Raw genomic sequence first — 20,165 nt, forward strand, 5'->3', positions numbered from 1 at the left:
ATAACTACAGCAAGGAAATCAATTTCTGGGTATCAAAACCTGAATTTGAAAGACAAAACAAGAAAACTTTTAAATATATTAAATTATTGCTGATATAAAAAAATACCTTTACAATATTCTTAGGGCATGAGAAGATTGTTTAAAGTGGGCATTAAAGCCTTAACTAAAACTGAGAAGATTGATTAAATTGAAATGGAGAAATTGTGTTCATTAAGACACAGCATTATTCAGCCCACGGGTAGGCGAGTCACATAAAACTGAAACGAAATTTAAAGAAAAGATTAATGTAAAATTTAGGATAGAGACTACTTTCTGAGGGAGGGGCCCATAAAGGGATTCCTAGCTGGTAAAATTCTTTCCTTGATCTGGGCAGTGATTACAAAGGTGTTTGCATAATAAACATTTCACTAAGCTCTCTATTTGTTTGGGTGATTTTCTGAATCTGTGTTTTATTTTAAAATATAAAATATTTTATTTTATTTAAAATATAAAAGCTAATCAAGGAATTCCAAAGAATGAGAGAAAATATATACAACGGATACAATTGGCGAAAGGCTCTTACGCAGTATCTATACAATCCCTACCAAAAACCAAACAGTAAACAAAAATATCATACATAGAACATTCCGATCAATAGAAAAAATGTTCTAGAGCCATGAAGAGATCCTTCCTAAAAGAAAATATCCAAATGTCCAATAAATACAGAAAGATGCTTCATCTCGTTGGTAAGCATGGTCATGGACATTAACTCCCCTACGTGGGCGGTGAGTGTTGGCAGGATGGGGTAAAGAGCGGGGCCACAGAAGTCTCCGGTGTTCCCCCAAGAGCGCTCATGGGCTGAGTCACTGCAGAGAGCAGCCTGTAGTACACACTGACCTTGGAGAACTTACGGTCTGGGGATCTACTTCTCTACTCTTAGGTATGGGAATTGCTCAACTATTCCCCAACAGCAGAACAGACCAATAAATTGTCCATGTCCACACAGAGGATTGGCAGGCAGGGAGAGTTATGTCAGCAGAAGCGATAACCACGGCTACAGACTCCCACCCGCGCAAAGTGTGCATAGCGCTTTCCCCTCTACACTGTCACTTTTTCAGACAATCTAAACCACAGGTTGTAACCCAAGGCCTTTGCCTCTGGCCTATTTTCTCATTAGATTTTGCTAAATGTTTGTTCTATAAATGTCCCTGATACAAAGCAGTAAGATATTCTGTCTTGTCAATGAGAAATATAATAAAATAATAATAATAAAATAAATCCGAAGAAATAAAATCAGAGATCAATGCGATGTGGGAAACGGAAGCAAAATTAAATTAAATTTCCTTCCTACTGGCAGCCCATTGATGACTCCTGAAACAGGAAAGTGACATTCCTGTAAGAGCCCAGCTGCCTTGACGTTAATCCTTCGCTAAGGGCAAAAGGCAATTTTAGCATTATCCCAACCCTCTAAGATCCTGTAAGTCCACTTTAACACACACAAATTCCTTTGGAAACTTCCTTCATCTCTAAACCCCCAAGCACATGGCCCACTGATACACGTCTGAAGGGTCTCGTGACTCAAGTTTTATCGGACAGTGATGAATGATGTTTTCCTAACAACAGCTTGCCCCCTCAAAGCCCTGGAAGCCTTGCTTCCAAATTCCTTAGACTTACACTATCCCTGACCCCCTCCCAACTTGAAAGGATATAATGTGCTACGAACCCTGTGCCATTCTTTCTGACCCCAGGTCCTGTCCCCGCGCTTTAATAAAATCACCCTTTTGCGTCAAAGACATCTCAAGAATTCTTTCCTGGCCATCAGCTCCGAATCCTGACGTCTTTCACGCATCAAGTCACTTCTGTTCTCAACGTAAATGTGCAAAGTGGTCATTTGTTTCTTCTACATATTTTAAGAATTTACCCTGTTCAAGACACTGCACTGGCTATGGGGAAAAATGAAACCACAAAGGAAAGATTTTTCTTCCAAGAGACTCACATGCTCCCTGTGGAAAGGCCAGGAAATGGTGGTATAATGTGGACTGGAGCCTTCACAGAGATCTGTGGGCGTGCTCCGTGTGAGGGCCTATTTACCCAAAGCAGCTCCGCCCTGACCCTGCCCCTCCCTCACCCCCCACCGCTTCAGGGAACTTACTTAAAAACAAGTCCAGGAAACCAGTCCCAGGTAACAAAGCCCAAATACAAGGGTGGATCAGGCCACATGGAGGTATCCAATCAGTGGGGGCGCATATTGTCTCCCTAGCTACCAAGGAGTATGGGCCCTGCCCTTTGGGTGCCCTTTGGGTGCCAATTCTGACTGAGGTGATAGGCTAGTTCAAATATCTACTATAGGGTAAATTGTAATTCAATTGGTCACTTATGCGTGACCTAGCAGGACTGTGCAGCTTCCTCTGTGTTACAATCTCATTGGTCACCTGTGTGTGGCCAGGCCCAACCACACGGCCTTTGCCCTTAAAAGCTAGTCTATAATGAAGAGAGAGGTCACCCTCTCTGTAAGGGGCGGCCCCGACCGGTCTGTTTGACGGTCAGTTTGATTCTTGATGCTTGGCGCAAAATAAAGTTTTGTTTGACCTTCGCTTTGTATCAGTCTTGGTCCGTTGACCATGGACCCATTATTGGGGGACCCAACACTTGGGACACAGACCCACATGAGACAAGATGACTAGGTGGTTTCAGCCATACTGAGGGCCATTGTCCCCAGAGAAGACTGCTTTGCCCCAGAATCTCAGCCTGAAGAAGCCCAGAACAAACAAGAAAGAGACAACCAGGAGAAGCTTGGGGGGTCAGTACAAATCTGGGATACTGACCCTGGGAGCTGTCCTTTCGAAGGAGCCTGCATTTGTTATTATTGTGAGCAGCCTACCTTCCAGGGCAGGTTAAAAACCAGAGCGTTGGGCATGGTGAGGAAAAGACAAAGGAAGGAAACTGGGGATCTTGGACTCAGAACCGTTATTTTGAGGATGGCAGAGCTGGCCACCCACTGGAGCCTCGTGCATCCTTGTGAACCTGCCCAGCGCACCTTGCCAATCACAGCGGCTTGTCGCTGTACTGTCCAGTGATAGAGAAATAGAATTCTGTTATTTAGGCCACTTTAATTTGGGGGTTTGGGTGGTTGAAATTGTCGCCACACTGTATTAATATAATTCAATGCAATATTTATCAAATTCCTAACGTGTCCACCATGTCAAAGTGCTCACTACATCACAACTATTTTTTTGGGCTCCCTTGGAAGGAGTGTAAGCACAGCCCATTCTGCTTCCCTTCACTCCTGATTGTCACCATCGTCCGCTTCCCGAAACTATCTGACTGTACTTCTGTGATTCCTTTCTTGGCTCATTGTTGGTCTTTTTCCTTTGGTCAGCCGCAGGACGTTCCTCCAGCGTGTCTGTTCACCTTCCTCTCTCTCTAGAATCTGTTCCTCTGGTTGCATCTATCCCAGCAATTTCTGTCATATTCATGATTACTTTTTATCATTTCCAGGCTTGTAATCTGAAAACAGACCTAAGATCGAGGCCAACAATTCTAACATCACTGCCTTTCTTTGGGCTTCATATGTCAAGAGTGAATTCCTCCCTGAGTTCTCACTCCTCATCCCTCAAGCCGAAAACCTGCCGAAAACCTGCGGAGATAACTATAATTCTCCCCACCCTTATAGCATCATCTAATGTTTTGCAAAGTACTATGTTTTGTAGCCCTATTGTTTTGCAGAGAGGAGTGGGAAATTCTAGAGCTGGGCACTCCCCTCCCCCCCTCCTCCCAATATTGCATCCTAAATAGGAGGACATTTTGATGTGGTTTGGGGAGTTGGAGTCCAGAGCCAATGGCCAAGAAAGAATTCTTGAGACATCTTTGGTGCAAAAATGGTGGCTTTATTAAAGCACAGGAGCAGGACCTGAGAGCAGAAAGAGCTGTCACCCTGCGGTGGTGAGAGGCAGGGAGGAATGGTGGATTATATACTTGGGCATTGGAGGAAGTAAAGACAAAGGGGGGAGGGGTTCCAAAAGGACTTTCATATGTTAAAGGAGACTCACAGGACCCGCAGGCCTTGCTATTGTTGGGCTCAGGTTGTTTTCCCCTCTAGCAAAGCGTTAACATTAGGACAGCAGGAGCTTCCTGAAGGAAGGCTGTCCTCTGCCCCTTCAAGTATTTGCCAATGGGCTGCAGGTTGAAAAGGGTGTTTAATTGTATCTACATTTCCTTCTGCCTTTGTTTCCCACATCAGTTCGACCTCTGGTTGAATAATTCCAGTGATGGGGAGATCAGCACATACCACAGGAGGTAACTGCCCCTTTCCTGACAGCCCAGGTAGACAGAGATGCACTGAAGCTGCCTGGGCATGAGGGGCAGGCAGGGACCCAGGGTTGTGGGACAAGGAAAAGCCCTCATGGTGAGAAACAGATTCAGATTTGAGCCAGGAATCCGGTGCCTGAAATGAATCCCCAGGCCAGCCTCAGCCCCTGGGCCCCCCAGACCCCCTCCTAGCCCAGTGCTATTCATGAAGGGACATGAATAGGGGAGAGCAGGGAAAGATGCTAACCCCATTGGATCGTAGATGTGGAGATGAAGCATCTCCTCCTCACTCATGGACAGACCACACTGACGCAAGGCGGTCCAAGTTTGACAGATATTTTCTGTCAGTGATGTAATGATCTAACGTAATGATCTAAAATACCAGTCAGTTAATTTATCTGGAACTTTCTCACTTCATTGTTCTACTTCCTCAGTCTTGAGGAAGCCAGATGGACTTTAACTCGAATCGTTGTTAAGTCTGTCTAAGGATGTGGACGCTGATGAGGGAGCAGGAGGCCGACTGAGGACAAAGCAAAAGCTGGTACCTTGCACCCCCTCTCCACCCGCTCCCCTCGGTAATATGTGTGACCCCTGACTGCCATAAACGAGAAACAGTTAACTTGCAGAGATCACAATCCTGCAGGACAGGAATCTCCCAACTATCTTGATGTTAATGACTGACCAAAAGACAACATTGATCAAGCTGGAAGGCTTCCGGTATCCAGGCACCTTGTAGGCCCTCTTTAGCATATGAAAGCTCCGTTGAAACCTCCCTTTCCCTCCCCTTCCCCCAACCGCAGGGTACAGAGCCTGCCGTCCCTCACAACCCGGGGCAGCAGCTCTTCCTGTCCACGGGGTCCTGTCCTTGTGCTTTAATAAACCACCATCTTGCACCAACGATGTCTCAAGAATTCTTTCTTGGTCATCGGCTCCGGACCTCACCACACAGAACCTCACCTATGTTCTAGAACGTCATCAGACGCCACCTGGCCAGTGCTCAGGCGGTGGAGTCGACAGCATTATCCTGGCTCCCTCATGGGCTATGTCCCACTGGAGTTTGCTCTTTCATGACAGAACGGCCTCTGGGTGTCTTGGACCCAGTCTTGTTGGGGAGAAGTAGGTCACCATGGCAATGCATCCTAAGGGACTCTGTCCCCAGTGATGACGTGACAAGAGCTGGCTACCGCTGTCCCTGTCTGCTTCAGGGCTCACCTGCCAAGCCTCTGTCCTGTCATGCCACAGACGATTCTGAGACCAACAGGAAAAAACAGCTTTCCTGACAAGCAGCTGGGACCGACTGCACCCATCCAGAAGCAGCAGGTAACCAGCCTCCTGACGAGCTTCCAAAGACAGAGCATGTGAGTGCATGCAGGGGTCAGGCAAGCACAGAACTAGGCAAACCCCTGTGAGAAACTTTTGCCTCATTCATTCCCTATGGCCTCCAGCTCCCTCAAAATCCTGAAAATCTCTTGAATTTCTCCAGATGTTTGATTGGCTTAAAACCTGAACAAGCTTAGTCATGCAAATATCTCATACTGAGAACCCTGCTATTTTGCTAGTATCCAAAGTGTGCAGTTACAGAGTTGATGCCAAGAGGGGCCTTTAAAATGCTCATGGGGATGAGGGATGATTCTCAGTTCCACTGAAGTGGAGTGCTGGAGATCTGTGACCATTTCTGAGAAGACAGGACATTGTGTAAGGAAAGGGGGACTCCTAAGAGCAGAGGCTGATGGGAGGACAGGTGGGGACCCATCTTGGCATGTTGGGAGAGTAGCACCGTCTTTGCCCTAATATGACCAAAGCCATATCTACCATATTTGGTCCTGAGCTTCATAGCCCAAATTCAAATGAGAACGTTAGAAAACTGTTGATTCAATTTGACTGCTGAATGCAGATAAGCCAACAACACACCTCTGCTTTTATCTGACTGAGTCCATCTAGCTGCACCAGTGAGCAGCTGCTTGTGTCCGGAAACACATAGAGGAATGTGACTCAGTTTGCTGCCAGGTCTCCATGGCCAAAGTTTTCTGGGTACATCCCAAGTCCACAGTTTCCTACATGTATGATCTGGGGGGAAAAAATATCACTCCTCTATCTTTATCCTCTCTAAAAAGGGACAACGGTGCTGGGCTCATAGGGCTGCTGGAGTGATTAAGCCAGCACAGGAAAAGGTCTCATCACACCTTGCACATCGTATCAATTGTGTTATGTCTTCTCTTTGTGATGAAGTCTTAGAATATAAGTGAGGTTCGGTGGGGTGAGGTCCAGAGCCAGTGACCAAGAAAGAGTTCTTGAGACATCTTTGGTGCAAAATGGTGGTTTATTAAAGCATGGGGACAGGACCCATGGGCAGAAAGAGCTGCTACCCCGGGGCTGTGAGGAGTGAGTGGCCCATTATATACTTGCAGGTTGGGAGGGGCCCGGAGATGGCGTAAGTCTCTAAGGAATTTTGGAGGCAAGGTTTCCAGGACCTTGAGGGGCTAGCTGTTGTTGGGAAAAGGTCATTCATTGCCGTCTAATAAAACCGTAGTCATGAGACCCTTTAGATGTCTATCAGTGGGCCATATGCTTGGGGATGATTGTCAACTATCTTGGAGGGTTTGGAGATAAAGTTTCCAAAGGACGGAATTGTTCAAGTAGACTTACAGGATCCTGGTTGGGTGTAGGGGCCAGTCAGGCTAGGATTGCCCCTTGCCTTTAGCAAAGTGTTAAGGTGCAGGCAGTTGAGTCCCTAGGGAATGTCACTCTGCCTTTTTTAAGAGCTCGTCAGTGGGTAAGGAAATTTAATAATTTTTCTTCGGCCTGTGTTTCCCACATCATGTATGCCATGTGGACACAGACCAGGACGATAATTATGTTTCAGACAGATCGCAGCTTTTGATTCATGACATGGCTTCCTGACTTACAATTATTCAATCTGCGATAATCCACTGAAGAATTCAAGGGAAACAAAGCAAAGCGTTTTCCCTGAACTTGAGGGGTGGCTGGGTGCAGGGTGTCCTGCCCCACGTGTCTCTGGAGGAAGGTTTGTGTGGCTTCCTCTGGGGGCCCTGGGGCCAGGCAGGCGCTGGTCAGGCTCCATTTCTATGGCGTGGAAGAGGGGCACGCTGGGAGAGGAACAGCCAGGAGGCCAGGCACTCGTGCTGCTGTCAGGACACAGGGTGTCCCCAGTGATGTCCACATGGTCTCACGCCCATAGACCACCAACGCGTTTTGCAATCATGAGTACGTTCCATGCTGTGGGCAGATCATGCTCATAGATCCTGTCTTTGTCACACAGCCTAACCGAGGAAGAATGGCCCATGTCACCAGCAGGAGCAGGAGCCCATTTGCTAAGATAAGAAACGGGTTCAACCTTCTACCTCTGAAATAGAGAGGAGCATCGATTTGCCAAGCTTCTAAATTATGACATTATTTATCTCACTCCAGAGACCTTTATTTGTATCTGTTATTTGCAAAGCACTGAATTGAGGAGGGTCAAGAAACGAGTGAGAGTTTCTGCTTTGGAGGAGGGAAAATCCAGGTCAACGCATAACTATCCCCGATCTGCTAGTAGATCTGTTGATAGAGTCCTCGTCCCAGTACAAATGTGAGGGACTCCCGGACAAAGTCTTCCCAAAGAACTGATGTTCATGAAGTCTGCTCACCTGCAGACGACCAGAGCTATAGCGTGGAGGTGTCTTAAAGAGCTGCGGCTCCCCTGCAGTGGGTGGCAGGTGATGGATGGGGGAGGGTACGTGGAAGGGAGCAGGAGAGTGAAGGCAAGGTGCCTCCTGCAGCGTCATCCAGTCCTGAGTGTGGGTAACAAGCTGCTCCGGGGTCTTAGGGCAAAAGCAATGGATTATTCCTCGTTAAATCTTCCTCCTTAATTATTCTCTGGAACCTAAGTTGTCAAACAAGAAGGATGTTTTAGAAGAACTTATTACTGTGAGTGTTGACATTCAGGCTCATCTGTCCTGTGTTGGCCTCATGGTAGAATGCTGCCCTGACCTCCTGTCGAGGTGGCAGCAGAGGAGGGCTGTTGGGCTAAGCCAGACTGTGAGGACAAGACGTGGCTCAGAGGTTAAACAAGGGAAAACAAGGAACAAACAACACAAGAGATCAGTGTGCACAGTGCACGGGTAACTCAGAGCGACCTGAGGCATCTGACGGCCATGAGTCAGAAGCACTCTGTCTAGGAGGACCTCCTAGGAAAGGAAGGGCAGGTCTGGAGCCCGGAGAGATGGGGTCACAGGGGCGAGGGGCCAGCATTGCTCCGGCTGGAGGGGAAAGTTCTTGGCAATAGCAGGCCAGTCTGAGCAGCATACGGGATTTAGTTTTCAACGACTTAGCTGGAAACCAAGGGTGATGGTGATGGGAAGTGACACTGCAGAGTGGGCGGAAGCTAGGGTCTTGGGGACCTCGTCTGCTGGCTTGCGATGCAACCAGCAGACAACTGAAGGCACCAGGGGCTGCGGAGCAAGACTGGCCCCAAACACACCTGAAACCAGATGGTGTGTACTTTCCAGTCTGTACTTTCCACCCTCTACCTACTTTCTAACAGCTTCATCCCACCCCTACCCTCAGGACTTTCAAGCAAATTTCATGCAGTGTCGCAGCTAGAAAGAACTCTAGCTTGTGTTCAGTGTGTGTACGTTCCAAAATATGTAACCAAATGAAGTAAATGATTCACGATTATACAAATCAAGGCTGAAACTCAGCCCTGCTCATGTTTTCGTTGCCTGCCATGTTCTAGGCACTGATCTGTACACCGAGGAAAGACGGTGAGGGCAGGTCCCTTTTCAGATGTGGGGACATTGCTCACTCTAGCACACCATCTAATGTCCTGAACTTGGCTCTGGCATTTCCAGCTGGCCTTTTAGAGCCGTTTCCATCCTCTATTGTATTTCACCCCAGGGTGCGCTATGTCTCCTTCCTGTCCTGCTCCCCTTGCTACCCGCCCTGGCTTGCTGCCCAGTCCTCCTCTCCAAACTTGCTCTCAGAAAAGTATCTGATGCATTAAGTCAGTTTTCCAAACCCAGGTTTATGTGCTCAGGAGGGTGCAGAAAGGCTTTCCAAGATCCAGGTATGACTCCTTTCAAGGGAACCATTCCCTGATCTTCAAAGGTCTTATCAGCCCTTCCTAGAACTGGTCTGCTAGAGAAAGAACGTCTTCACCTTTCCCTCTCTGCTTTTCAAAACCTGTTCTCCCTTGGTACAAAGGAGGGCATAACTGACCCACCACGTGGCGCAGAGGGAAGGTAGTGTGGGGGCAGCATCTGTGCTGGGAGAGGGAAGGAACCGTTCTGGGCAGCACGTCCTTTTACAAGTCTGCCTTTTCCAATTTATTTCTTCCAACACAACTGAATGGAAGCTGATTGAGTTGTCAGTTAATAGATCAATAAAAACCATTTTGATGATAGATGACTGTGTAATTTCTGGCATATAACTAATAGAAAGTTCAAATAATTTAGTGTTATTACTATAACAAAACGACTTTCATCCCCCGAACTGTGGTGTATCAATGTCATTTATTTCCATGAACTAGTTTCCTCGGTATTTATATCTCCAAAATGAAGAGTAAGAATGGAATGGATTCTGAAACTGCTCTCATTCTGATGATAAGTGGTTTTCATGGACGCACACAAGAATCGAGAGAAAGCACAGTCCTCGTTATTATAAAATGATACGCCAATAAAAAATAACATATTTTAAAATATGTCATGTATTTTTATTGTTTTGGTGAAATGCGTGCTGATTACAGAATAAAATCTAATAGAAAATCTTTTCAAAACTTTTATAGCCTCCAGAGTATAAGAGACAAAAAAGACATGCAGATATAGAGAAATCAATAAAAGACTTATAATTATAAAAATATAATACCTTGAATTATGAGTTCAGTGAGAAAAATTAATGTAAAATTTCAATTTTTTTAAAGATTTTATTTATTTATTTGACCCGCAGAGATCACAAGCAGCAGAGAGGCAGGCAGAGAGAGAGGGGGAGGCAGGCTTCCCACTGAGCAGAGAACCCGACGTGGGGCTCGATCCCAGGACCCTGGGATCATGACCTGAGCCAAAGGCAGAGGCTTTAACCCACTGAGCCACCCAGGCACCCCTAAAATTTCAATTTTTTTAAAAGGCACATGCAGTCACGTAATTTTTGAAAGACGTATTTATGGGTATCCTCTCACCAACATGTAGGTATCACTGAACACATAAAGGAGTGACATAATAATTTCATTTAAAATGTCAATGCCCACATGTGGTGGACATTAGATTCCACACAACTATTTAAATGTTTGATAAAAAAAATGTGATGTCCAGTTTACAATTGGCATGCCTATGTATTGTTGTTTTATTTTGTGTTTTGTGGTTGGGAGTGGGATTTTGTTGTTTTCTTTTTTTTTTTTTTAACTTGAGTATAGTTGACACAGAGGGTTACAGGGGTCGAGGAGTACAGCATCCGGATTCAGTTTCTCTGTTCATCTGTGCTCCCCACACTCGCAGCTGCCTTCTCTCCCCACGCAGCAGCGCTGTGACAATGATGTATTGTTTTTCATGTTGCTTACAGAAAAAAAATGGGAAGTCCCACCAAAAAATGAGAGAGCGTGATGATATGTAGCCCGTGATCGAATCTCAGGTCAGATTTCCGTGTCTGTTGGGTGCCCTCCCCTGGCGGTACGGAGAGGAGACTGCCAGGCTTAGAGGGGAGGTCAGGAGCATATGATGGTCTCTTCCAATCTGATGTTTCAATGGCTGCATCAGTTTTGTTGCTGTTGTAACAAACTCCACACACTTGGTGGCTCAAAATAATGGGGATTTATTCTTTCTCTCCTTTCTGGAAGTGAGCCATGTGAAATCAACACGCCAGGTGTCAGCCAGGCCGCACTCCCTCTGAGGGGCTCCAGGGCAGAATCCACTCCTTGCCTCTGGTGGCCGCTGGCGTTCCTCGGATCGTAGGCCCTGGGCTTCCAGTCCTCTGGGCCAGCGTCTCCAAATCTCGCTCCGTTCCACCTCTGCAGTTCCTTCTCCATGTGTCTAGCTCACGTTTCTCTCTGCCTCTCTCTTATAAGGACGCTTGACATTGCATTTAAGGTCCACCTGAATGGTCCAGGATAGACTACCGTCTCAATACCCTTAATGTAATCACACCTGCAAAGACTTTGTCAGTGGCTGTAATATTTACAGGTTCTGGAGCTTGGGTGTGGGCACTTCTGGGGGTCCATGTTTCAACCTCCACACCAGCCCTGCAAGGAGACAACCTAATTGTAGCACAGATAATGTACTAAAAAATAGTTGTAAAATGAATGGAAAAATAATTCTTTTTTGGGAGCGGAACTCTTTTAGCTCACTCTCTCTCTCTCTCTCAGATTAATTAATTAATTAATTAATTTGAAAAGAATGGGGCACCTGGGTAGCTCAGTTGATTGAACATCTGACTCTTGGTTTCTGCTCAGGTCAGGATCTCAGGGTTGTGAAATCAAGCCCATGTGGGGGCTACATACCGAATATGGAGGCTGCGCAGGATTCTCTCTCTCTCTCTCCCTCTGTCCCACTCCTCCACCACTGGCACTCTCTCCTGTAAAAAATAATAATAATTTTTTAAAAGAACTCTTTTAGCTCATCTTTACTGAATTATTTCTCTAACTGTGCATGGATATTTCCCAAACCAGCCCTCCTTCCTCCCACGCTGCCTAGCCTACAGCTCAGTGATGTCCTCGACCTATTACTTCCTCTTTCACTGGAGAGAGAAGCCCTCAGTCTCCAGCTAGCTATCCCTCCTTTCTTTATTCATTCACTCAACAAATACTGAGTCCAGACGCTCTGGGGCTTACAGTTTTGCAGGGAGTGAAGGAAGAACATGTCATGGATAAGAAAATAAAAATGGAAATAGTAAGACCGGTATGACAAACATTTATCAAATATCCACTGCAGTTAGATTGCTGAATTATCAAGTACAATCCTCAAGTCTGAGAACTCTTCCCTTGAGGTGGGAGATGAAATAGCAAAGTGAAGGCACTAAAAGATGTCCCAGTAATTGATAGTGTACTACCGAGCGCCTTCGCAAGGTTGTAACCTGTGGTTGCAGGGGAGGTTAGCAGTTTGGTCCTCCTGTCTCTCAACATCTTGTTCTTCCTGTTATTTTTCTGGTAGGCAGGTGGACAGAGACGATGGGGAATTTGAGTGGAGGCCACGTAGCAGAGTTTGTCTTGGTGGGCTTCCCTACGTTGCTACCCTTCCAGCTACTCCTCTTTGTCCTCTTCCTCGCAATTTACCTGTTGACACTGTTGGAGAATGCGCTCATCATTTCTACAATCTGGCTCACTCCAAGCCTCCACCGCCCGATGTACTTTTTCCTTGCCCACCTCTCCTTCTTGGAGCTGTGGTACATCAATGTCACAGTTCCCCGTCTTTTGGGAGCATTTCTTACCCAGGACCGAAGAGTGTCCTATGTAGGCTGCATGACCCAGCTCTACTTCTTCATTGCCCTGGCCTGCACTGAATGTGTCTTGCTCGCGGTCATGGCCTATGACCGCTACCTGGCCATCTGTGAGCCCCTCCGTTACCCTACTCTCATGCCTTCCAGCCTGGCCATTCGCCTTGCAGCTTCCTCATGGGGTAGTGGTTTCTTCAGCTCCATGATGAAGCTTCTTTTCATTTCCTGACTGTCCTACTGTGGACCCAACATTATCAACCACTTCTTCTGTGATATCTCTCCTCTACTCAATCTCACCTGCTCTGACAAGGAGCAAGCAGAACTGGTAGACTTCCTCTTGGCCCTGGTGATGATCCTTCTCCCTCTGTTGGCTGTGGTTTCATCATACACTGCCATTATCGCCGCCATCGTGAGAATTCCTACTGCCCAGGGACGTCGCAAGGCCTTCTCCACCTGTGCCTCTCACCTGGCAGTGGTTGTCATCTACTATTCCTCCACCCTCTTCACCTATGCACGGCCCCGGGCCATGTACACCTTCAACCACAACAAGATCATCTCTGTGCTCTACACCGTCATTGTACCATTCCTCAATCCAGCCATCTACTGCCTGAGGAACAAAGAAGTGAAGGATGCTCTCAGAAAGTTGGTCCTGGGCAGATGCCACTATTCTAGGGATGTTCCAGATTGATGTGCAGCAGAACCTAGCAGGCAGGAAGGAACAGTGTCTTAGTAGTGCCAAGTCAAGGAATCATAAAATAGGCTCAGAGGGACCATAAGTATCAATTAGTATGTGGTTCTGCTAAATAGCGTCTGGGAATCTCCTGACACAAACAAACGTTTATGAGTCATTGATCTTGCACAAGTTTTCTGAACTAAAGTTGAGTTAGCTGCATACGAATCTCCTGGGGGTTGGTTAAGATGCAAATTCCCGGAAAAAAATGTCTGTAGAGGGTCTGATAGAGTATGTCCAGGTTACAACTCTGCTTTGCACAGTTTCCAACTTCATAGCAACTCTTGGTTCATAGCTAGTTGGAGATTCCCTACTTTAGATCAACCCTCTTATGTTACAAATGAGAAAATAAAAGAAAGGGGACTTACAGATGGATATGTCAAGGTGATATATGCTTTATCACAGCAGTTTCAAAGATCCAAATTCTCAAATCCCACTTCCATGAGAAATCACAAAAGTACAATCATTGCACCCCAAGAACCGAAACTCATGTCACCTAATCAATACTCTGTGCCTCTACAAGTCTTACACCCTCTGCAAGGCAAGGAGGAGAAAAATGTCACATCGATACTCAGCTATATGTGCACCAATCTGAACACGGTCCCGTATTCATCTGCCTCTCCCTTCTTTGACTCTCAGGGGGATTGACATAATGAATATTGATTCCAGAGTCAACAAAATGCAATCGAAATCTTGTACATAGGTTGCTCTCAGAATCTTCTCCAGCACTATGTACAGTTTCTGCTTTAATTAGTTGGTACCTGGTTTATACCAATTGCTAAATACTTTTTAAGTTTTGCTCCTGAGGCAAATGAGCACAAGAGCAGAAAATGTCTCTCTCTCTCTTTTAAATATTTTATTTATTTATTTGACAGAGAAAGAGAGTGAGAGAGGGAAGACAAGCAGGGGGAGTGGGAGAGGGAGAAGTAGGCTTCCTCCTGAGCAGGGGGCCTGATGCGGGGCTCGATCCCAGGACCCTGAGATCATGACCTGAGCTGAAGGCAAATGCTTAACAACCTGAGCCACCCAGGCGCCCTAAGAGTAGAAAATGTCTTAATAAGAGAGGGAATGAAGGAATGAGATGTGGGATGCAGGTATCTCCCTTAGAGTGAGTGAGATGCCTCAGATTCAAAGCCTGAATTATATACATTCTTTCAAGTTTCTTTGATTTTTGCAAACTTGCTTGAATTGCTTAGGGAGATTTTCACACCCTGACTCAAGGTTATGTTCTGCACATGTGAACCACATTTGATGTTTCTTTAGTTGTGGGGTATGTAGAAGAATTAAAAAAAAAATTGTATTGAACAAATACTTGTAAATAAAACACAAATTGTGTTTAAAACAATTTGTGAGGGAAAAAGATGATTGTTTATTAAAGAAAACTACTTGATCAATAATCATTTTGGGTTTTCCAGGATCTAAATTGAAATAACAAAAGCAACAAAGAAATCTGACCCTTTTAAAAATATAAGTTACTTTATTTTCATGAAATTTCTAAATAGCCTTTTAAAGAAACATTTCTGAGATTGGCTCCATGGAGTTTTCCCTCACTATGTTCTCCCTTCCATTCATAGAACTATGGAAGACCTGGTGTTTTATGCTAAGAATTTTGCTCCTAAAACCAAGAAATCTCACTTGGATCTTAGTTTTACCTCTATGTCCCTGTTACAATGAAAATATTACCACCTACCTCATATGCTTGCTGTGAATATGAACTAGTGTACGTGGGAGTGAAGTGTTAACATCTTTTCTCTTTGTAGGTAAATTTCACCTTGGATTAGCTTTTTTTTCTTCCCCCAGCTTTACTCAACTACAACTGACAAATAAAACTGTAAGGTATTGAAAGCGTATAATGTAATGACTTGATATTCATATACACTGGGAAAGAATTCACCTTCTGTGAACTTTCTAGCTCAGGGCTCTTGGAAGCCTGGTAAACGTTGCTAAGCAACACTGCATATGGTACAATGAGGTCCAATGAGCAAAAGTCCTCTGGACTGGGAGAATGATGAAAAGTATTATAGGTAACTGGGGGTAAGTTACAGCTTGAGGCTGCTTTCGTAACTTGGCGTGCCTTTTGCTGGGAGCCCTGGAAACCGTGGACCCCACAGAACTTTTAGAAGAGACGATAGCTCTTCTGAGGCTTGAGAGTTCCAAATCGAGGTGGACTGTGTGCTTGTGTGTGTGAATCTCATGGCCTCTCCCTTGCCTTATGAATTTGAAGCCCAGAGACAAAGCCCCATCTGTTTTCAATACTCCTTCCACGGGAGAGAAATTCCTGATGCTGCCTGCCTGTGTGTTGTGTCTCTGTCCTCTATTTCTCTAAGTGAAACTGATGCCAAGTGTGGCCTTTGATTATTTGGTGAAGACTCGTATCTTCTGGCATGTAATAGCTAACGAACAGTAACTATTCAATAAATGCTAAGCCCCATCTTTATTATCATTTTGTCATAAATCATATGATTATGTACTTCTAAAAGATGTGTTTGTTTTACTAACCATGAATGGAGATTGGAGGACTGAGCAGGTGCTCGAGACCATTATGTGGAAAGCTAAGCTCAGAGCACCCTTTGTAATTATGTGGAAAGGGTGATAAATTGATTAGAAAACTCAGCATTTCCAATGATCTGATCTAAAAATGTCACAGCTCGTCATTGAGTTGACTCAGTAAGGTTTGCACTCCCTTTAAAGATGATCGGAATGTATCATAACTCTATTAGAATATTAGCATAGAATGTTAATCTCTTCCTAGCCATTTTGGTCTTGGATTTTGTGCTTGATACCAACCTTCTTGGAAGGAGGAGCTAGAGAAGGTCAGATGGCCTTCATGTATGGTTCTCATCCTGTCATCTCTTGCCCAGCAGGAGGTGGAAGCCCTTCACGTTTGCTTTTCATCTAGTGTGAGAGGTGCCCACAGTGTACTCACTGGGGTAGATGGCTCATTTTTCTTTGCTATGACAACCCAATAGTCCACAAGGTAACAGACATGAGGAAGGGTGGTCAGCTCACTGAGCCTGGAGATGCAGAAACACATTAAAATCATGGGTCTTTGATACCATGGTGGAGAAGCAGAACCAGCATTAGCTAATTCCTGTATCCAAGTGTTTTTTTTTTAAGGTTTATTTTGTTTATTTCAGAGGGAGAGAGGGTAGGTGAGTGGGGGGAGAGGCTGAGGTAGAGGGAGACGGAACCCTCAAGCAGACTCCTCAGGGAGCATGAAGCCCAACAGGGGCTCGATCCCATGAGATCATGGCCTGAGAAGAAATCTTAGAGTGGGCTGCTTAACTGACTGAGCCACCCAGGGATCTCCCAAGTTTTGTTTATTTTTTTAAATTAAACAATAAAAAAATCAATCCCCATTTGTTGGAGTCATTGTAATTTGTGCTTTCTTTAATTTTCAACCTTATATGCCTGATGTAATATATTCATCTGCTTTTTACCTTGCATTCTTTGAGAAGTTTTCAAATGATTTTTAGTTTTAGATTTTTAAAATTTCTTCAAATGACATATATTTTACTAAGTTGCCAGATTAAGATGGTGACAGCTCCCTCCACACCTCCTATTTTGTCTTTCCAGGAAGTGTGAGATTTATTGTCTCTTTAAAGTCGTAATTCACAGGCTAGCCAGAGAGCGGTGGGTTAATTCCCAGACACTACACCTAGGATTCCAGTAGCTACTGCAAGTAAGTTCTACATTCTTTTATTTTGCCACACTTTGTTTTATTTCATTTTGTTTTATTTCCTCTTCTTTAGGTTATGAACATCCACTCAGTGGAGCCAACTTTTCACCAGAGAGAGAGAGCAGAAAGGGAACAAGAGAAGAGCCTGTGTTCATTATGATTCTTTGAAAACTTCATTTATTTTAAAACAGGGGCACTCTTCATCACAATTAACTAAGAATGTTCTTGCATTTAAAAAGAAAACATAAATTGTGTGATTTTTTTTATTCATAAAACAGTGCATAGAAAGCACACAATGTGGTTATCTGCCTCAAAATTTTTATATAGAGGGCAAATACAAAACACAATTTTCAGAAACGACCATAAAATACAAGGAAAAATGTGAATTTCTCCAGTAAACTTCAACTTTTACATTTAAAAATTACTCTATTTCTCCTTGCTAAAGCTAAGCGCATAATTATACTAAAACATAATGATCTTGAATACGGTTCAGAGTCAGACATATTACAGTACATAAGCTCTGTGCTTTTTTTTCACTCAACTCAAAGCTATAGGCTCTGCCTATCTTTTAATATTATCCCTTAATTAACTGTTTTTTTTTCTTCTGTGACAAGGAACAATAGAATGAAATTAGAATTCCTTTTTTGCTTTAAGCACTTGGAGTTTTAACTACAGCTTTTTTCTTTGTAGCAAGGAATGGTTGTAAATAGTTGTAACAAGAAAGGATGGTATTTTGTTTTATTAACTTCTAGGTTAATGTTACCATTGCCTTTTAAAAATGAGTAACATAGTACTTGGAGAGACCTGAGACATGTGTTTGCCCCACAGAGCTAACAGAGAGCAATGAAAACTCGTGTTTTTTTGTTTGTTTGTTTTATCGAATATATTTGACACATAACACTGGGTAAATTGAAGGTGCACAACATGGTACTTTGATACATTTATATATTGTAATATGATTGTCTTTGTAGCCGTATTTATCACGTTACATGATTATAGTCCCCTATTGTTGTCTATATCTATTATACTGTGCATTGAAAATTATGGCTTATTTGCTATTCATTGCGAATGTGTACCCTTAAACTCTGTGAGTCTCATCTCCTCACTCCCATTACCTAATAAACACCATTTTACAATCTGTTTTTTATGAGTTTGACTTTTTTTTAAGATTCCACATATAAGCGATGTCATACAGTACTTGTCTTTCTCTATCTGACTTACCTCACTTGGCATATGTGCTTATAGGGTTCATCCATGTTGTCTCAAATGGTGGGATTCCCTCCTTTCTCATGGCCAGAGTCTCATGGCACATCTTTTTATCCAATCATCCACTGATGGGCATTAAGGTAGTTTCCATATCTTGGCTACTGCTAATAATGCTGTGATGAGCATGGGGGTGTGTAAATTTCTTTGAAATACATATGGATGTGCTCATCACTGAGTCACTGACGCATAAGAATCATGTAGGTGTATAGAACTGACACTCATGTGTGTGACATCTAAGGGTGTTTGGAGCTTGTATATGTGTGTGTACATGTACTTGGGTCCCCAAATAAGAGTGAGTAGATGCCATTCTGATATTCTGCTGAATGACTTCAGTTATAGCACTATATCCCCCAGAGGATCTTGTGATTTGCGAGACCATTCTCCAGAAAGAGAAGAGGACACACACACATGCCCTTTTCCCTCACCTTCCTCTGTCCCAGAGTCTGGTGGGAGGAAGACGATGTGCCTCAAGCCTAAGGTCTCTCTTGTGCCATTTAACTTGTAACATTTAACTGAGCTCTTCTCTAGTATTTCCCCCGGGTCCTCTTGGGCCCTGGAAAGGCCAAACACTTTCCTGAGGGTTGTGTCTGCTGGGAGGTCCCCTGTGGGCAGGAGGGATTTGTGTCTGCTCCTCTAGTAGCTCAGAAGCTGGCAGAGAATAAATAGCTCATTCTGTGCCTTCTTCAAGCTGAACAGACCCAACTGGGCTTGCCTAGCACCTCTTGAGCTTGAGGACATTGCTTTCCTCCTCCTGGTCTACATGATCTCTCCTCTTTTCTCCATTCACGGTGGTCATGCCTGACAATGCTGGGAGAAGAGTCCTAAGTTACATGACTGGGAAAATGGTGGGTTGAGAAAAGGCTCTTAGGTATTTCCAGGGGATGATTGAAAATCATTTTTATTTCAATCACTGGTTCTTAGGAGCTTTCATTTTATTGGTGTTTAAAACTAGTTGTCTTCCGTGAGCTTATTGTGTGGTGAGCTTAAGTGCAGGTACACCGTACAGTTGGGGAGTGAGCTTAGTACCTTTTGCTTCAGCGGTATTTCCCTCTCACGGGTGCATATTGAGCCGTATGCAGAAGTGCTGGTAATGTAGTCTGTCATGTCATTTTAAGACTCTGCTGTAATCACCAACTCTAGATAAACTAGGCCTGAGTCTCTGATTGCCCAGTGATCTGTGCTCCTGAAGATTCCTCAGTTTACTGCATCGGCCCACCTGTATGCCTCGCAAAATGCAGAGTCCAGGAGTGCTCTGACCTGGGAAACAGACAGAGAGAAAGTGGCAGAGAAAGTAGAATGACTGAACGAGAGAACGAGAATGAGGGCGTGGGGGAGCAGGACAGGTGGAACACAGAGATGTGAGTAAGTGTGTTGTTTCTCTGTTAAGCGAGGCGGGTCTGGCAAAGGTGATGGTGGTTGCAGTTCTGATGATTTCTAACCCTTTAGAAGTTTTCACTGTTCTTTGTGCATATACTGTAAGAGGAAGACGGTAAGATTCATCTCTGGGTCAACGAGGCACTATGATGTTTGTCCGGGCTAACTGCCGATGGTGAGGCTCACGTGAAGTACTGTGCCGTCAGATCTTGCAAACGTGAGGCCTTGTCTGCCATGGGGGCAGCCCATTCTGCGCAGGGATCCGTTTGCTGCCGATCTCGTGTGGGAACAAAGGCTGTCACTCTCTGAGCCTTGCTCTCTTCCTCCTCTGTCTGCCAGACAGAATTGATAAATGACCTTGGAAGCCATCGATGGGACTAAGATGACTCAGCCCTGGAGATCTGAGACGTA

General features: G+C 44.6%; 1 protein-coding gene across 1 annotated transcript; it reads left to right on the forward strand.

Moving 5' to 3' along the window:
* The first annotated feature begins 12,439 nt into the window (after positions 1-12,439).
* Positions 12,440-13,393, forward strand: LOC125086269 (olfactory receptor 6P1). Its single transcript, XM_047705483.1, is given in 1 exon segment — positions 12,440-13,393. A coding segment is annotated over 1 exon segment (954 nt).
* Positions 13,394-20,165: the final 6,772 nt, after the last annotated feature.

This window comes from Lutra lutra, chromosome 15 (genome assembly GCF_902655055.1).
Source record: "Lutra lutra chromosome 15, mLutLut1.2, whole genome shotgun sequence".
In the NCBI taxonomy this organism is placed as follows: domain Eukaryota; kingdom Metazoa; phylum Chordata; class Mammalia; order Carnivora; family Mustelidae; genus Lutra; species Lutra lutra.